General features: G+C 40.4%; 2 protein-coding genes across 2 annotated transcripts; one reads left to right on the forward strand and one right to left on the reverse strand.

Moving 5' to 3' along the window:
- Window positions 1–1,534: 1,534 nt before the first annotated feature.
- On the forward strand, window positions 1,535–9,472 carry fam219ab (family with sequence similarity 219 member Ab). The gene is made up of 6 exons (XM_040155820.1): window positions 1,535–1,682; window positions 2,936–3,035; window positions 5,203–5,308; window positions 5,839–5,919; window positions 6,043–6,097; window positions 8,070–9,472. Exons 1-6 carry the CDS (start codon window positions 1,605–1,607, stop codon window positions 8,226–8,228), a joined length of 579 nt encoding a protein of 192 aa, XP_040011754.1. The 5' UTR covers window positions 1,535–1,604; the 3' UTR covers window positions 8,229–9,472.
- A 1,924-nt stretch (window positions 9,473–11,396) lies between these two features.
- On the reverse strand, window positions 11,397–16,390 carry klf9 (Kruppel-like factor 9). Its single transcript, XM_040156138.1, has 2 exons — window positions 15,561–16,390; window positions 11,397–13,641 (listed from the first exon to the last, which is right to left on the reverse strand). The coding sequence occupies exons 1-2, from the start codon at window positions 15,961–15,963 to the stop codon at window positions 13,364–13,366; spliced, it is 681 nt and encodes a 226-aa protein (XP_040012072.1). The 5' UTR covers window positions 15,964–16,390; the 3' UTR covers window positions 11,397–13,363.
- Between the last annotated feature and the right edge of the window lie 3,625 nt (window positions 16,391–20,015).

A 20,015-nucleotide genomic window follows, 5' to 3' on the forward strand; every position in this document is an offset into this window, starting at 1 on the left:
ATTCATACTGTCCCTCTTTGTTTTTTGTTGTATCTATCATTTATTTACTGTTTTTTAAACCAACTTAAATGTCCCAGCAAGAGTCTTATAGCTTGTTCATAGCCCTTGGTGGAAGAAGACTGAGGCTCTCATATGTAATAGAAGAAATACCACAATGTGAAAATACTGTGTGAGGCAACTATTGTACTTTTTATTCCACAAGTGCATTCAAAATGTACTTAAGGAAAACTACAGAAGTATTATCTGCAAAATGTGGCCTACCTAAAAAATAAAAGTACTCATAACACAATGACCAATTTCAGAATGCTACATACATGTATAGTTTAATCTGTATCATTGCATCACATTTTATGAGCTGATCATATGGTTTTATGAAAAATTTGAATCTATAAAAGTAACTAGACGTCAGATAAAGACAGTGGATTAAAAAGCACAGTTCTGTTGTTGAGTTGAATTGTTAAGGATCAAAAAGGGGAAACAGACCCACTCAAGTAAAAGGTATCTCAAATTGTACTTAAGCTCAGTACTTGAGTTAATGTACTTAGTTACATGTACTTGTACTTGTACTTAGAGCAAGCAGGATGGAGAGTGATCCCATGTGGCAGAAAGCTATCACGTCTGTAGTGTCGTTTTTTGATTTCTTGATCTTGATTGGATTTAAGTTGATTGTAGTCATAAGCAAGTGCAAGTGTAATTGCTAATGTAATGTGGAAACGAAACATATTAGACCTCAGTAAAACTCTACTGGAATTTAAAATTAATACTAAAGTCTATAAGACGGTGATAATTGAATCATTCACTACCACAGACCACAGGTTGCAAATCAGGGATTCATTACACACGTCTCTTTTTTTTTCTTCGTCATACTTATGTTTTGTCCCAGATCAACTGAGAATTTCTGGCGCTGTAATTAATGGGTTCCAAGTTGTTCATTTGACTGAGTAATTTAATCAGTTTGAGCTGAAATCCCACCGGGGAGACGATTGTTAATTGACTTTCCCGAGTGATGAGTATTTAGGAGGTCTGTTCCTTGTCTTTTGTAGTGTTTTGTCGTGAGCATTCACTTGTCTGCGAGGTTTCAATTGAAACATTAAAAGCTGTACTTCAGAGAGCCCCAGAATGGAACCTCCTATTACAGAAGATTTATCAATGGAGATGGTCCATCTTCTGATCCTCTGACTTCATTCATGTGATTTGAAGGTCCTTAGTTATTCTAGCTGTGCATTAGAGAAACAAAAAGAACAAACGTCCTCACATAAAGAGTTCTATCGATATTATGGTGATTCCCTCAAAACTAAATTATATTGGCATTCCTGTATTACTCACTTTGCCGGGGACCACCTTGATCCTCTTCAGGCCCCTTCTGGGTCCTCGGACCCTAGCTTGGGATACCCCACCCGGAAGTGGGTGGCAGAGTCACCGTCACCCAACTGGTCACACCACCGTCGACATACTGCCTGCTGGGATGAGGCTCGCCGCCGGAGCACCACGGAGACTGCTAAAAATCTGAGAGCTCTCGCAGCCTCGGCGATAACTCGTCGGAACGAGCAGTCCCCATCATCTGGTTTCTGGAGGAGAAGGGAGGAAGGAGGCGCGTTGCCAACATGATGGAAGAAATAGACAGATTCCAAGTTCCGAGTGCCGTGCAGGAGGCTGAGATGCAGGCTGAGATGCAGCCGCTGGTAGGTCCGATGTGTTGGCTGTTGTCCGTTGGAGATGATCGGTCGGTGTTTGGGTCTTGTTTTCTTATTTAAAATGACCTTATTAGTCCAGGATGCCTGGTGTATCGGGTCTGCCATTCATCATGTTACGCTTTGGGATCCCAACAAACCCCATCGCCTGCCATGCGTGATACTGGCTGATGTACCAATAGAGCCTTTTCAGCAAGTTTTTTTTTTTTTTTTTCCCGGCTACCAACAGACAGCCAAACGTTCAAACGACAGTGTAACGAGCCAGAGGATGATTGATTTGCCCGTAACCCGGCGTTGTTGTTCCTCTGTGTAATGCGAGCAGCGTCCGGTCTGCTGCGTAGTGAGCAGCATCCGTCATGTCTGGCGAAAAACAAGCATCCCATCCCAGCGCCGCTGCTACATCCTCAGCATCCATGCAGCAAGTTGCTCCGGCCTCGACGCCACTTGCGCGGCCTTAACGTGATGAGTGAGCGGCTCTTAATCTCGAGTAAGTGCTTGTACGGGCCGTTGAACCACTGTCTTTTGAATAATAATTTAAAAAAAAAAAAAAAAAAAATCAGTGGGAAGGATTTGCGCTCCGTGGCCTGTAGCGGGGCCCTGGGTTACTGCAGCCTGCAGGGCGTCCTCTGCTGCCCACGGCCGGGGACAGTAGAGAGCCAGACCAGACCCAAAGCAGCCTGACCTGCTATCTCCAGGCGTCCCCGTCCCTCCTGATTGATAAGGTTTTTGTTTGTTTTTTTTTTTACCGTCCTTACGTTTACCCTGTGGATAGAGGATGTGCATTATTAGGAGTGTTTTCTAAACTGGGATCCAGGAACCGAAGGACTACAGAGCAGCCCGAACAAATCAAGTTCAAAGTTTTGCGTTCCCTTAAAATGTGTTCAAATGAGAAAGTGTAAGAGCTATTTTGATTCACGTTTTCAGTTTCAACCTTATCGGTTGGAGGTACCAATGACAAGACCTAGTTTGTTTAAAATGGTTAAGGTAATCCAGTTCTGGGGAAGTATGTGTATGTAGGTCTAAACATTTTTGAAACAAGCTATCCACATTATGCTTCATACACCGGCATTCATGAGATAGAGAGAGAGACTCTTCCGCACACGTTTTATCTATTTATGAACTGTTTATTCACATTGTCTGGGCATAGAAGGGTCTATTATGCATCACAAAAAGAGATTAATTATTCATTGATTCCCTCAGTAATGCACATCTCTGCTCCATGTGGTCTTCTCATTTGTCTCCAGGACCCGGCCTCGTCCACGGCCTCAGAGGCAGACTCAGACACCAGAGAAGGGGAACCTGTCACCATCAACTACAAGCCCTCACCCCTGCAGATGAAAATAGGTAAGGAAGAGCTACCCTATCTGTAGGCCAAGTGTCTGCCAGAGGGAATCAGTGTATCCTGTAAGTGGCTGTAAATTTAGAGTCCTGAAAAGAGTAAACAACTGTCATGTGTGGATGTGGCATAAATTCTAGACAAGACAGAGGTACTAGGGCAATCAGTTTTCAGAGAACTTTCCTATCACAAGGCAAACCATGAATGTGGTGATATGTTGATATATAATCCTTCTTATGCTCCTAAATTATCGGATAAAATATTATTTTCATTATCAGTTTATCTGATAATTTTGGTTGTTTTTTTTAATTAATCCACTAATTATTAAGTATATTATATGTCACAGAATGGTGAAAAACTAAAATCGCAAGTTTCCAGAGTAAGGTGTTACCAATGTGATGCCGTCAAATTGCTTTTTTCCCCTCAACAACAATCCTATAAAACAAAAACTATTCAGTTTACGCTGAAATTAAATAATGGAAATGGAATAGAAATGGAATAAATCCTCATATTTTAGAAGCTTGAACAACCAAAGGTTTAACAGTTTTGCATCTTAAGTGACTTAAACAAAATGACTTGATTACCAAAGTTGTTGTCGATCACTTAATCAACTAATCGACTGATAGACTGATGGTTTCATCTTATTGTTTGGCTACTGGATATCCATGGAAAAATACATTAGCCACTCTGGCCTGTTTTATGTTTGGGAAAATGAGTCTCTTGTTTTTATGAAAAGCCACAGTCCTTAAAGTCTCATATCAGCACGGTGGACAGATTCCAGTGGTTAGCAGCAGCACTTCTCTATTTTTTCACTCCAGCTGTAATAGCTAGCCTTTAAAGGGGCTAGTACCTCAAGAGGCGGTAGCGAGTCACTGTAGGGTCCAGTCTGCCCTCAGTCCAACATGAGAGGATGAAGAAGTAGTAACTACGTAACTACTATGTCCGACTGTGGCATTTCAGTGTATCTTACGATGGGGTGGACACCCCAACTTTCTAGTAATATGCTGCCCCCTATTTGTTTGGAGTATGAATTGCAATTGGCCAATTCCTACATATTGCCCCTTTAAGAACCAAAACTATTCAAAACAAGTAATGTATTCAGTGACAGAAATGCCTAAGATGTAACTCCAGCGCCCACATGTGCAGTACAACGTCAGCCACTGTATAATTTCTTTTCATTCTTCATCCATCCTGCATGTTGAAAGTGAGACCATAATGTTGACTACAGTAGTACTTCATATAATTCAGTTTAATCTTACTGGTTGTTCATTGTGTTTTTATGACATATAAACACTGTCATAACATTTCCTATCTTTAAAACACAGTCTGAGCATATTCTTTTAATTATACATGCTTATTATAGTAGTCACTTTGCCTTTGTGACCTTGAGATGGAAATGCACATTTTATGTCCTTTTAAAACCCTTTTTTGGGTTAAAACTGTAATGCCATTAATTGGTGGCACAATATAAATTAAATACAACGTTTTCTATTGCCATTTCTGCTCTTCACAACAGTCCCTTATGCATTATATTTAAGTTCATCACTGGCTCAGACTAGAATAACAGTATTAGTTTAGTCATTTGTGATCTGGTCACCGTTGAGAATCAAACAAATGAGAAAGGGGAGATGAGAGCGTTTGATGTCACATTAGGATTCTGTTGTTTCTGAATATATACTCTCATGCTTTTAGGATTTTAATCACCTCAAACACTGCACTCTGTATTGCGTAAACAATAACTGATCTGCCCTGATGTCATTTTCAGAAAGAAAGGTTACAGTCCTCTTAAAATGAAAATTGACTTCAACCAGAAATAAGCCCAGTTCCATTCCCTGATCATCACAGTACCTTATGGGTGTGTGTTTAAATTCTTTTTTTTTTTTTTTTTAATTTTCTTTACGACCTGATCAGACTGCCACGGAGTTTGCAGTGTAACAAAATGTCATGCAGCAGAAATTTGAGAATATGTTTGTCTTATCTTATAGTGTTTGTCTCTAAGCAATGCCATGCTTTACATCAGCTAATTATAAAGGATCCCTGGTTACTTAATTGCAACAGTTAAGTAGATGACACAGGCATTAGTTAAACCTTATTCTATCACCGACTGTGCAGTTTGTGTGTCATTTCAAGCTGAACTGATGTGTTTGTTCCTGTGTCTGCTTGCATATTGTGCAGAGAAACAGAGAGAGCTTGCTAGGAAGGGCTCGTTGAAGAACGGCAACACTGTCGGTAGTCCAGTCAACCAGCAGCCCAAGAAGAACAACGTCATGGCCAGAACACGGTAAGAAGTGAGCGCTGTGGTCTTTGGTTAGTGGAGATTTTGTTTTATGTGGTAAATTCAATTTCAAGTTCTTATTCATCTAAATGATTTGGTTAGCCACCGATAGCTCTCCACAAACAGGCTAATTTTATTTTTTTTTAAATGCAAAATGAAGTTTTTGTGTTCATAAATATTCATGAGAAAATTCCAAAACATGATTTAATGGGCTTGAATAGATAGATTTAATTCTCATGTCCATTGCTTTTCTCTGTCGGTAGGGCTCTAAAGAAAAAAATGTTTAACTGATTCAGGGTAAGATGTCCAAGTGATTACACCTCTTTCACGCTTCTGTTGTTACCTAGTTCAGCTGTGATGCTGTCCCCAGGCTCGCCTTGCTTTTCTTTCAACACCTCTACCAGTCCGTAATCACCTCTTCTTGTTTGTGAATCTTCAGTATATTCTCCTCCACCTCGTCCCCTGTTACACCCTATCTCCTCTGATCATTTCTCCTCTGTCTTCTCTCTCTCTCTCTCTCTCTTCCCTACCCACAGGTTGGTAGTGCCCAATAAAGGCTATTCCTCTTTAGACCAGAGCCCAGATGAGAAGCCCTTGGTGGCCCTAGACACAGACAGGTAAACGCCCAAACACAAACACAAATATAAGTATATTTCTTGCCTCCATTTTTTATTTTTATTTTTGCTAGAGAAGCACATAAACATACGAATGATACATTAACTTATGTTTGTCTTTTTTAGCGATGATGATTTTGACATGTCTAGATACTCATCGTCAGGATACTCCTCTGCTGAGGTGAGTTGTTTGCAAGAGCACTCTGCTTCTCTACCTCACATTTACTCTCTCATTTGCTCCCTCCTTCGCCTTCTTCCTTCCATTTTCCTCGACTGTCAAGAGGCCAAGAGTCAGGATTTTATAAGGCAGTTTTGAAGCAAGTCCATTTTTATCCATCTTGCTCAGCCATGTTAATTCTGTAGGCGTGTGCTGTCCCTGCAAGTGCATGATTACACTGCAGATGCACCTGCACACAAATATATATGAGACACAAAGCAGGCAAACAAATGAAATGTCATCTCTGGGTGTCTGCTCCTGCAAATCCTGTTTTCACCACCGCTGCAGAAGTGCAAACCACTGACACGTGGTCATAGTTATTCCCCAGAGGATTTGTCATTCCCACCCTCTACATCAGTTTTCTGCTGCTGACAAGTCCAGGCTCAAGGATATATTGTAGGTTATATTTACAAGCCCACAAGTGTTCAGATCCCAGAATGTTAATGCCAGCATGTTGTTAGGAATAACCATCTAATACACAGCAAATGTAAACCACTTAAGCATTTCTCTCCTCTTTCGTAGAACAAGCTAACAACGGCATGTAGTGAGTTGATGTGCTGTAGTTTACCAAAGAAGGGAATTGTGGTTTACACAATACATTATAGTACACAGTTTATCCAAAGTAAACTAGACAGTTAGTGCATAAAATGGTAAATGTGGGGATTTTAAATGAAGATATTGCTTCTGTTTTGCAGGCAAACAAAAGAATTGTTTTGCTAAAAAAAAAATCACTCTAGGACAGAGTAGTCATCACATTCATGACAAAGTTCCAATTGAGGATCCTTACATCCATCTGCGATGGTTACCACTCTGACATCTAGCTAGTCTCAGTCATGAGCATAGACAGTCTTAATATTTATACGTAGTACATTGTCTAAATCTGATAAAGTCATGAATGTGTTTTTTGTCATGAAACAGTGACACAAGTCATGGAGGGCTCGGTAAATGAGGCCTTTCAAATCCACAGAAGATCTAATCACAAATTTTGCATCTCATTACAATCAGAATGCTTGTTTTCTTTCCTCTGCCTTTAAATGGCTACCTGTCCTTGTGTTTCCATCTTTATTTTACCTCCCTCTAACCCATGAGTTCCCAACCTTTTTTTTGTGCCACGAACCATCGCTGTTGTTGTCATTGTTGTTGTGGCGCAGCTGATGAGGTGGGGGATCTGTTATGACCCAAATAAACATCAATCTTGCACCTAATATGATATTAAAACACATACAAAAGCACTTTTTTCCTCCAATACCATCTCCGAAGAGACTCTTAAATTAATAGTTTATCAGTTTGGGAATTATTGGACCAGTTGCCAGGCAACCATAGGAGAGTCAAGGAAGTTACTAGCACCAGCCAAGCAATAGTGCCACACTTAAACCTCCGTAATACAGTTTATACACTTCAATTTTTGTAAAGGTTAAACAAACAACATATAATCATGTTAATTTTTGAATTTTAGAGGTGTTGGTGGCTGGATTTTATTACCTTTGGACAGAGCCAAGGTAGCTGTTTCTCCCAGTTTCCGGTCTTTAAGCTAAGCTAACATGTAGCTGGCTCCAGCTACAGACGTGAGAGTGGTATGGATCTTCTCATCTCACCAGGCTAACACAGCAAATTAGCTACAGTATGTACTGTCTCTTTGACTCTTCCCACCGATAATTGTGTATCTACTTTGAACACATGACACAAATTGGCACAGACATGAAACAAATTGGCACAGACACAGAGAGACATTTGTTAATAACCAAGCCTGAACCCGACCTGGGACTCAAATACCATGTAAGCTTATATAATTAGTATGCAGATTTTATTGCACAATCTTAACTTTTTCTTGTGGCCCAGGAGCAAGTGCTCTTTAGCCTGGTACTGGTCCCTGGCCTGGGGTTGGGAGACACTGTTGTTATCCATCAACCTCTTCTGTCTATCATCCCTTCTCCAGCAAATCAATCAGGATCTGAACATCCAGCTGCTGAAAGATGGTTACCGCTTAGATGAGATCCCAGATGACGAGGACCTGGATCTGATCCCACCCAAATCAGTCAACCCTACCTGCATGTGCTGCCAGGCAACCTCCTCTACCACCTGTCAAATACAGTAACGCTGCCCCTCTGACCTTCCACACCCTACCCCATTCCACACAACATAACACATCCGCTCACATCCGCTGTGAGTTTACTTCTCCGCCAGAGCGGCGACAGTGAAACATTGGTAGAATATTGTAATGACAGTCAAGTGCTATGATGATAATGACAATGACAAATAATCAGATTAACATATAGAAACTTTGGTTTAAAATCTAGGAGAAGGAACATGTGAAAATATTGAATATGTATTTAAAATATGATTAAAACTGGTGGTTTCCTCCTATGGTAGGAAGTGCACTTGTGTTTGAGAGCCTTTCTCCTAGTGAACATGATGTAACTTAACACACTGATGTTAGTAGACAGAAAACAAAGGGTAAATTGATGCTGTAAAGTGATTTCAATTTCCCTGAAGAATAAGTAACATTATCATAACTGCCGACTCAACAGTTCTGCTTACCTGATTTCTGGTTTAGATTTTTGCATTTTTGTAGTTTTTTTTTTTTTTTTTTTTAAGTTTTTATTTAAATGTTTACTTTTTTAAACCTGAGGGATCAGTATGATTGTATGTGTTGAAGTGGAGATATTTGAGAAGTGTGGACTGCAGTCTTGGTACCCCAAATTGAGGATATTTGGTACTGTATTAATTTTACTGTACAGGGTTGTTATGTAGCACAGGCCAGGTCATTGCACTCATTCACACCACCCTCAACACTTTTGCTTCCTTTGCCCTACTGGCTTGAGGTGTTTCATTACAGAGTTTAGGGATGAATGTGTAGACATGAATGGCTGAGGAACAAAGTGCATGAAGAGCACCAGACTGAATAATTGAGTTGAAAATGATAATCAAGTAGCTTGTTGCACATTTGATTTTTGCCCCATTTCTGTCGTGCAATCACATGCTACTGTTGTGGCACTAGCTTGACTGGTATTGTTTTGAATTTGCATATTTTTGGTTTTTATTTTTAGAGGCCCATATCTGTGTACTCTTTCCTGCATAACAGTGACAGTGTCATATCTGAAATGAACTGTGTTAAAAGGGAAGATTACATATCGTTGCACCCACCCTCTAACAAATGATGCTCACATGATTCCCATGTCCTCAAGGCCAAAGGGAATGAATGGGGGGCTTTACATACATTTTTCAGCACAGTCTGTTGTGTTACCCCGCGCTGTATATTTTCTCAGTGTCACAGAACCTGACGATCGTTGGACATTCCGTCCTCCCCATTTCTATCTTCACTCCACAGATCATTTAGAGAGCACACATGTTCAGACAGAAAGATTTACCCTCTCTTCTCTCTCCCTCTCTTTCTCACACACACACACACACACACACACACACACACACACACACACACACACACACACACACACACACACACACACACACACATGCATATGCATGCATACAGACATCCAATGCCAAAATAAATAGTGAGATGACATCTATTTGTCTCTTTTGACTTATAGGTTGGACATTGTTTTTTAACTGCAGCATCAAGGATCATTGACTTTGAACACTAATATGCTTCATTTAAAACCCTTCCTTAAATCAGCTGATTACTTGCAATTAGAGTTTGCCTTAACTACAGAGCATTTTAAAAGATGTGTATTTATTCCCATTTTGATAATTTAGTTTATTTGAAGGGCATTTGCTGTCTATGAAGTTGTGTTTCTTTTTTTTTTACATTTAGACACGGGTGATAATTGATTTTCTTTTGTTTTCCTTTTTTAAAGGATTTTCTTGTATTGTAAACACTTCCATTACAGTATTTAACAATGTTATTGTTATGTGCAGTGTATGAAAACAAATAAACACAAAGCTAATGGAGCACTTGTTCTACCTTAGTGTTTTTGTTACACCTCATTTGCACTATATTATCAATTATGGTATTAAAAGATTTCTTTATTTATGAGATACAGTAAGCTCTATGTTCATAGTGTCAGATATGGGTGTTTTATGTGGGAAAGAAGTGATGATCACATGTTTAGGAAGAAAAAAATCATTTTAATGTTAAAACTTTTGAGCAGTGATTATTACACAGCTACAGACGGGTCACATAACTAAATTAAAAAACAACATAAATTGTCTTAGTAAGGTGTTGGGCCACCACGAGCTGCCAGAACAGCTGCAATGCTCCTCGGCATTGATTCTGCGAGTCTCTGGAACTCTACTTGAGGGACGGACACCATTCTTCCAAAAGATATTCCCTCATTTCCTGTTTTGATGATGGTGGTGGAGAGCGCTGTATTAACACATCGGTCCAAAATCTCCCATAGGAGTTCAACTGAATCGAGATTTGGTGAATGCGAAGGTCATAGCATTTGATTCACATAATTTTCATTCTCATCAAATCATTCAGTGACCCCTCGTGCCCTGTGGATGGGGGCACTGTCATCCTGGAAGAGACCACTCCCACCAGGGTAGAAATGTTTCATCATAGGATAAAGGTGATCACTCAGAAAAACTTTGTATTGATTTGCAGTGACCCTTCCCTCTAAGGGGACAAGTGGACTCAAACCATCCCAGCAAAATGCCCCCCACAGCATAACAGAGCTACCGGATTCCCTCACTGTAGGGGTCAAGCATTCAGGCCTGTACCGTTCTCTTGGTGTACGCCAGATATGCAGTTGCCCACTTGTCGAGAACACAATGGAGGATGATTCATCTGACCATATCACTTTTTTCCACATCTCTGTGGACCAGTGCCTGTGGTTTTTGCACCACTGAACTCTCAAATGTGAATTCATCTTTGTAATGAGGGGGCACTGCAACCCTACCATATCCCTCTCTAAGCAATTTTCGAGGGAATGTTTTTGCACACAGTCGGATCAAGTCCTGCATTGACATTCTCAGTCACCTGCAGAAGAGTTGCTCTTCAGTTTCAGAAGAGCATCACGGTCCTCAAATGTGCGCAGTCGACCACAATTTCCAACCCTATTTACTGACGTCTTTCCAATAGATCTAAATGCAGCTGTCATTTTAGTCAATGTTCCTATTGAAACACCAGTCAGTTTAGCAGTCTTTGTGATTGAAGGTCCTGCCACCCGTTCCCCAACAACGAACCCTCTTTCAAAGTCACTTAGATCTTTTCCTCTTGCCATCTTGATACAAAATCAGAATCAACTGGGCTTGCTAATTATTTTTATACATGCCACAGAGCAGGATTGGATGGTAATTACTTAATTGTACCATGCAGTGAACCTGTGTGGAAGCATCTGCATGCGCTGTGTTTCTCCACTCATTTATTCAGGTTTTTTTCTTTTTCACCCGTCTCTATAGATATTGCGATAACATGGGGTCTGTATTGACAGTCCCTGATTACAGTACAGTAGCATCAGAAGTTAGGGCTCTGACCTGAAAGGCACCAACATCTAATCACAGTTGTCATAATGCCAGAAAAGAAAAACAGCATTTCACTTTACAAATGCATGTAGTTTGTGTTCTAAGAGGTTAACTACACCTAACTTTACACTCTATCTGGTTTAATGTTTTAATGCATTATGTGGCAATTATAAAAAGAACACTAATGACATCAACCATGTTTCTGGCTCCTGTAGTGGACGAATAAGACCTCTCATCCCATTAGTATTATTATAAAAAGAATACCAGACAAATAAAAAATACATTGTACCAAACAAATACATACAATCATGCTACATTATGGAAATCATTGACTCACAAACAAACTAATCAAGAGAGTGTACCGTGTCCTAGCGTTAAAACGCTAGGACAGAAAAAAAAAGGGTTTTATGACTTTCACTTGTGCGAAATGTTGTGCTTCCATGTCACCACCAGGGGGTGTATTAATTGAAATGACCATGCATCACATTATTCCCTGATAAAATGCAGTCCAGATACAGAGTAAACAAAAGTTAGTTTCAATGTACAGCAACTGGCACTGTTGGTATATATAATAGACAGTCATTGATATTCAAAGTATTGAATATCAACATAAATAATCTGACAATGTTCATTCAGGTAGTATATCCAAAAACATTGAAAATGTAGAAATTCCCCTCTGCTACAAAACTCTTAAAAGGCACAGACATTATTGTTTGCACGCTTTTACTAAACATTAATAACTGTAGTCATAACACAGAGAAGTGAAAAAGTTACCACTTTACCTTTTAAAGGCTTTACCCTGTTATGTTTTCCTGCGCTACTGATGCAATTCAAGCCTGAAAAAGCAACACGAAAGATGACATTTATTTGCCTATGATGTATTATGGCCTTGCCAAAGTACTGAAAAGGTATTTTGGTGTGATTATTTGCACATTTATCATGATGTGACAATATGCATGATTCAACACAGGAAACACACTGCCTATACCTACAAGCTTACAGTATACCTGATTTACTAAGTCCATGGCCAAATGTACGAAATTAAAAACCCAAGTTCTGTCATTCTCTATAGTATAGCTTTGTCTTATTACTCTCTAACAACACTTAACAACAGTATTTTGAGTATATCATCCACCTGAAAGGTAGTCTGTTTAATCTATTTACATGATAATACTGCTGTACATTTGCCTTGTTCTGGACTGAAGAATAACTGTACAAGTAAAAGTATGCGTTTATGTGTGCAACAATAACATAAATTGAAGGACTATTCCCAAAACTTTTTTTATACACTGGGAATATCTCAGTTATCTCAGGCGTATCTTTATCTAAGATTTTGCTGACTCTTGTCGTCTTCGCTTGTAAAAGAAGTCCGTGGTGCAAAGTGAAAACATATAGTGTTTATGAAAACTATATATATGTACATGAATACCACTTGGATGGCAGATTCTTTCAGAAAAAGAAGTCACACAGACTAACACAAATTAAAATAATTGGCAAAACAACTAGACCTGTCTGACAGGCCCAGAATAACCCTCAATGAATACCAGTCACCTTAAGGAGTAAGAGGGGGAAGCTCTAGTTTGATTACAGTCGGGTTTAAAAAGTTTCTGTTTGCTTTTGGACAACGTTATATGCATAGCAGAAAAACTCTCTGAATTGTGGCCTGGCTGGTTGGGTTGTCTGACTTGAAGGGATTTGTGTGTAGGTGCACACACCACATGTTTGGGTGTGTCCACGTATGTGTATGGCTCTGTATCTACTACATGTACCTTTATGTATATATTTACAGTATGTGGGTGTGTCTCACACCCCTGCAGGGCTTTGGTCTCCAGAATCAGAGGACACAGAAACGGAGCAGCGGCGTCTCTTAGCCGCACTGGAGCCCTGGAGCATGCTGGGATGGAAACCTGCATGTCGCCGGGCATGTTTAGTCAGGTGGTCGCTCCTCATGAAGCACTTGTCACACATTGGACAGTTGAAGCGTTTCTCGCCCGTGTGTGTGCGATAGTGCCGTGTCAGCTCGTCTGATCGGGAGAACTTCTTGCCACAGTCTGGCCAGGTACACTCGAAGGGGCGCTCACCTGAGGAAACACATACACATTTTATATTACCACAGTCTGACTGTATTTATACAATAAGATAACACATTGTTATTACACCAAATAAAGAAATATTAAATTTCTAATATGTTACATGTGCTTTGTATGAACAAATGTATTCATTTTGTTTTCCAAAACATCATTCACAGACAAAGGAATGTATTGTATGTTATTTAGTGATTTTACATAAGGCTTGGGTCAGTTAGCCCCATGTTCTTCTGAACAAACTCTTATAAAAGTCCAGTGACAGAAATACAAATACACTTATTTGAGATTTGGGTGGGATAGTGCTGTGTAAAATGTGCAGTCATCACCAATTACAGATACAGAGCAGATGAAAATCCACTGTATTTTAACCATGTGTTATAGCAGGGTCACTGGAGCCCCAAACAGAAATAAAATTTATAATTTATGTGTCTGAATCAGGTCATCAGGTCAAAAGTGGCAAGATGATAAAACACTGTTCAATATGTTTTTTGAGGTGTTAAAAAGGGCCCGGATATGGCAGGACCCCAAACACAAAATTAGGGTTGACCATCAGTGCCGACCTAAGCTATATCCTTCACTCTAAACTAATCCTTATGAACATTTTCATTCCAACTTTCATTTCAATTCTTATCCCTCGAAAATAGGGAGGGCTGGCAATAAATAGAAACTACACGTAGACAGAAAATGAACCACGTGAAAACAGGAGGAGAAAGTACAGAGCACAAGCTTCAGGAGAAGATTGTGAGTTTTTGTGCTGTTGTTTGTTTTGTGTGTGTGTCTGTGGCTAATCACAATTTTGGGAATGCCTGCATAAACAGTATTTTCTGGGAACAATATCACTGATTTAGAAATGGTGAGTCATGATAAGATCCTCGTGAATTTAAAAAAAAAAAACAAAAAAACAACCCCCACCCCCTCCTCCTCCTCCACGTGCTCCATTGAACCACATGTCCGCTCTTGTTTACAACACGGCGTGAGGGGAGTGGAGGGGGGGGGGGGTGACGTATGAGGAAATAGCGGTACACGGAGTGTTACCTCAGGACAAGAACATGTGGGGACAACAGTGTCGCAGTGACCTGCATGTGAATCATAAGCCCTTAAATGTCGATGTTTACGATAGAGTCACTCGCTGTTAGTACACCTCATATGCTAGAGGCTACATTAACACGAAAACCGATGCGTGTCCCATACGATAGCCCGCCATTAAAAACAATCTTTTGAGGCACGTCGTCCGAAGGCGGTCCAGGACGTCTTATCACAAATGACCGATCTGCCATGGATCACAAACATGGGCGGCGGCAAGCGGTGTTCCCAGCTCGCGGTCACGGTGCGTGTCAATAGCACATTAAAATAGCCCCCCCCCCCCCTCCATCTCACACACACACACACACACGGCCCCTCCTCTCTGTGAGCCAGCCTGTGGCCGGTACGGGCAGGTCAGTCACACACACCCCCCCGCCCCCAGCAGGGACAGATTCATGGGACCACCTTTCCTATAATCTGTTATTCATTTGTAAGAACATGTGGTCTCTCACTTAGACTGCTCGTGTCACATTTCCCACACACGACACGGGCTGTAGGCCGGGTCTATAACATTAAGTATCCTACTCCTAAGTATCAAATCCTGACTTCGTACTGACATCTTTATAAGAGCGTTTTTTTTGGTTTTGTTTTAAATCTCTTACAGTGATTTCTTGAGCAGACTGTTAGGCCTATGCCTCTCATCTTCTCCAACATATTTTGACGCCCTATAAATAGCCACTAAGATCTTAACAGTGATGTCAACGTGCGCCTGAAACGAAACATAATGGCAGAAGTGACGCAGAGCGGTTTCGCTGTCGTCAACAGAACCGAACCCACTGGGCTCGTGGGCGTGTCTCCCAAGCCGCCCACCCAGCGGAGCCTGCACTTACCGGTGTGGACCCTTAGGTGGGCTTTGAGGTGTGACGACTTGCCGTACATCTTCCCACAGCCGGTGAAGGGGCAGCAGTGTCTCTTCTCGGGGGACTCCTGGCCCCTCGTCGCCGCGGCCGCCCTCTTGTTCCGGGACTGTTTGGGTGCCACCGAGCCCCGGCTGTCCCCGGCGTTCAGCCGGCAACTCCCCCGCTCCACCTTCTCCTGCGTGCCGGTGTCGGTGCCCCCGAGACATCTGCTGGCTCCGGTGCTGATAGCATTGGGGCTGCATTTGTTCAAGTCCAATAAAATCATTGCCACCATCAGCAAAGTCCTGTTCTCCTGGTTCTCTTTCAACATGTCCTCTGTCCGCCCCAGTGGTCGGCTGGGGACACGGTCTGCAGAGACATCAACCTCCGACATCGCGGTAGCAGATTCGGACGGAGAAAAGAAACAATGTACCGGGAGTAGCTCTGTAACTTAAAAAAGAATCCGACTACACGGATACAATAACGTGATCAGACCGCAGGAAACATGTGGTCAACCATCCACACGTGTCGTCTTCAATGTGACTATTCCGCAAGGGCTGCGCTTTCTTGTTGTGGTTGCAGGGCGGATAAATTAACACCCCCTCAGGAAAGATAGCAGCTTGAATCGCGTCCCGGCTCTCTTCCTCTCTCCTTCTCCGTCGACTCCTTTTTTTTTCTGCGCGACGGATCAACAAAACACAGCGTTTACAGACTGAGCTATTGTGTCTGCTTTTTATTCCGCCTTAATTTGCAATCCCACACATGCGTCAACTTGTCCTATTTTACTGCTAGCAGCACTTTCTCAACTCCAAGAAACAATTTCGCGGAATCCCGCGGTGTCATAATAAAACAGGGCTGCGATTGGCTGAGAGAAAACGTGACTCGTTTTTTGGGAATCGCCTATTCACAGGAGTGAATGATGGCACAATTGACCAATCACAGACGAGAAAAGGGCTGACCCGGACTGATGCCGCCTTAAAGTACTTAAATCGACTGGGAAATGTGGGCACCGTAACAAAATGAAAGATTTTGAATTTTTAGCAAAAAATGTCTAGAAATGGGAATAGTTTATCTAGAATATGAATACTTTTTTTTTTAATTTTATCATCACATTTTAATAACTTTCACAATGATAATATTACAGTTTGAGTTACATATGGAAAAAGTGTTTGCTCATAATTCAAAATAAAACCTTATTTCAAAGCTGTATTTACAAATTGTTATTAAATGCATCGTCAGAAAATATCAGTTTAGATTTATTTGATGTCCGAAGTTAGTATGTGTGCTAAATATACGACTCATCGTCTTAGATTTTACTTCTGTATTATTATTATTTATTTGTTTGTTTTTGGAAGACAAGAGATAGAGTTACAATTTAGCTTATTTGAACTTTCTTAATTTGATGCTACTAATGGAAGAGTGAAAAAATGTTGAAAAAGTTATGAGCCGTTTATTGATTGTACAAGGAGGAAGGACAGGTGGAGAGCTAAAAAGATTCTTATCATATGTTCATTTTATATTTTTTTTTACCTTGTGTATTTTGTACTATTCAGTCTCCCACAGTATTTCGATTATATATGTTTCTTTACTGCTTATAAACTCCTGTTACCGGGACCATTTTGCGAACCTCCAGTCAAAGAAAAGTCATATTTTCTACGTGCTTTAAAGAGGCACTCGAATGCAACATCAAAACAAGGGAGAGTGGGTACATAACCGCATCAAAGCACGCCCCTAATCCCACACTGTTCACGCAAAACTTTTATGCAGGAGATAGTTGTATGTTGTGGAAGCCTACTTATTTTGATTTTTACATATGTTTTTAGTCTCATATTTGTATAGCAACTCGCTAGGGGATGAATAAGTGGATTTACATTTAGTGGATCCAACATAAGCAAGATCACACTGATTTGCATGGAACAAACATTCATTTTGTGAGGAACAAAAATATAAATAAATAAATAATAAACAACAATAGACTTTAGGATTGCTCAAGAGCATTTGCACATTCATATCGCACACTCAGCAACCCGTGAGACCAGCTTCCACAGGTCATATTTTTCAGTAATTAGATGCACTGCAGCATCCTACCACTGGTCACACGGACCAAAAGAGCTGTTTTTACTTTGAACACACAGGCTGCGGCTGGATGTTGGGATGATATCATTATTAAGAAGCCAGTGGTCGCTGTTGTTACTGAATGTCCCGCCTACGCTTCCTAAACTATTTTCTCTGCCGTTATCAGTGAAGGTCAAAACATGCAAGCAGTTCACGTTTAAGGCAGGGGCATATAATGAAACAGCTGTTTTTTACACCAGTCTTTCTATACATGTTTATATAAGCAGCGATTGTATAGGATTACCTTTGGCCCATAACTTTATAAAGATATAATTGTTATTTTTCATTTAACACACCCTTATAGTTTGGGCATTACATAATTATCAGGTTTATCGTTAGGTTACCATAATGCCCTGTTAAATGAGTAGAAGTTTATGATACCTACCTATTTGGAAAAAGAAACTGGGACTAGTGAGTCCCTAGTGTCAGTACCTAACAGATTACTTGCTTGGTTAATATCCACATATTAGCAGCTGCAGTGGCGTCCAACGAGAGCTGGCAGATCACCATTTAGGTGATAACGCATACATCTCTTTCATGAAGAGAGAGGCATGTGGTTTGTTTTCTTAGATGTAAACCAACCCAGCCACTGCGGCCCAAAACATGTTAGCTGTGGACAGGCCTCACTCTGCATCCCAGTTTCACAACTATGGTCTGATCCTAAATTAGCGCAGTCCTCAACTGCCCTCCAGGCTAGACTTGAACTCTTCATAGCTGATGCAAACTTACACTGTGCAATGAGGTCGGCTCAATTCAACAAGAGAGACAGAAGTGAAAATGTGCAGATGAAAATAAACGTAAAATTACATTAGCTGAATGACCCTATAAAGGTCAACCGGTGGCCTTTCTTCCTTTTCCCTCACTGGTAAAGACAATGTTCAGATGTGTTTGTGTGAAGTTGTATGAGTATACAGTCATACTGTCAATTTAATGTCTAAGATAAGAATAAATGAAAAATACATTTTATTATCACTTTCTGCATAATGTGTAGAAATACATGATATGGAAACCTGCATAACAAATTACAGTACACAAATCCATGTTGTAAGAGGTCTTGATAAGGCATTATGATGTTTAATAGCAACAGTTATAAAGCATTACAATCATGAATATAACAGAGTACTATTTTATGGCATGTATCACAATTACTTTTATTTGCTTTATCTGTTATGCATAAAACGTTATTATGTTTTATAAGCATCCAGGCTCTATGTAGCTGTAATGGGTAGATAGTTTGGTTATGGCTTGCCATAATGCCTTTAAGTCAGCTGTAAATTACATTTTTATGGGGTCTAAATATTTAGAGATGAATGTTTATCACAGTATATTGTGACACATCAACACATCTTCATCATTTTCATTTTTAGACAGTTTGAGTGGAAGAGACAGGAAGACGGGTATGGGGGGATTTGCAGTTAGTCATACATTTTGTATTTTGTGAAGTATCAGCCACCTCCACATGATGCGTTTCTTAATCCTGCCAAGCCAGTATTCCCACTCATTTAACTATAAAAGCTCTTTCAGCAAGGCTGCGGTTCTCTGTGCCTCAACACTTCCAGTCCGGGGGCCGGCTATGCACTCTCAAAAATTTTAAAGTATAGCCTGCTGTCAGGATCAGCAAATAGTACAACGGTCATATCCTGCCGCTATAATGTGCCCTATGCTGTGTTTACTCAGTATCAGAGGAGCCTCACTTCACCTGAAGCAGAAAATGACCTGCCATGAAGTTATCAAGCCATAACCACACTGTCGATTCAACATGGTTACAGGAAACAAATGTTCGCTAATAACTTATAACGTAATATGAAAAATGGGTCCATATAAATAGATACTGTAGATCAACTCTTATGATGCAGTTTTATGTGTTCTAAGGCAGTATTATAGGCTATAATGCATAATAAATGAAAGATTTATTTAGTGTTACTGGTCTTTTTTGCATTCATTTTTCAAAATATGTTTGATATTCAGATTTTAATAAACAACCTATTCTGGAAACTGTTTATTGTTGACAAGGCAGGAATTTCTACAGTTGAAAACTGTTGTCCCCCCGGCTAATCCTTTGTCCGACAGACCATACATGCACTTTCACAGCCTCTCTCTCTCTCTCTCTCTCTCTCTCCATATATATATATATATATAAATATATATATGTGTGTGTGTGTGTGTGTGTGTGTGTATTTATATATATATGTATGTGCACTCTGCAAGTGAGATGGTAATGCAGCCAGTCCACTTGAAAACGTAACAAGACACCCAGCTAAAAAAAATAGGACAGTTTCCAGTGCAATGGGTGCTTCATTCATGGTTCCTTGAAAATCCTACTCAGCACAG

This window comes from Xiphias gladius, chromosome 19, assembly GCF_016859285.1.
Source record: "Xiphias gladius isolate SHS-SW01 ecotype Sanya breed wild chromosome 19, ASM1685928v1, whole genome shotgun sequence".
In the NCBI taxonomy this organism is placed as follows: Eukaryota; Metazoa; Chordata; class Actinopteri; order Istiophoriformes; family Xiphiidae; genus Xiphias; species Xiphias gladius.

What these genes read in the sequence shown, in the direction of transcription:
- fam219ab (XM_040155820.1), top strand. Translation starts at nt 1,605, where the DNA reads ATGATGGAAGAAATAGACAGATTCCAAGTTCCGAGTGCCGTGCAGGAG. An exon ending in AGGCTGAGATGCAGCCGCTG is followed by an intron (nt 1,683 to 2,935) that starts GTAGGTCCGATG and finishes ATTTGTCTCCAG; the next exon opens with GACCCGGCCTCGTCCACGGC. An exon ending in AACGTCATGGCCAGAACACG is followed by an intron (nt 5,309 to 5,838) that starts GTAAGAAGTGAG and finishes CCCTACCCACAG; the next exon opens with GTTGGTAGTGCCCAATAAAG.
- klf9 (XM_040156138.1), bottom strand. Translation starts at nt 15,963, where the DNA reads ATGTCGGAGGTTGATGTCTCTGCAGACCGTGTCCCCAGCCGACCACTG. An exon ending in CCACCTAAGGGTCCACACCG is followed by an intron (nt 13,642 to 15,560) that starts GTAAGTGCAGGC and finishes GTGTTTCCTCAG; the next exon opens with GTGAGCGCCCCTTCGAGTGT.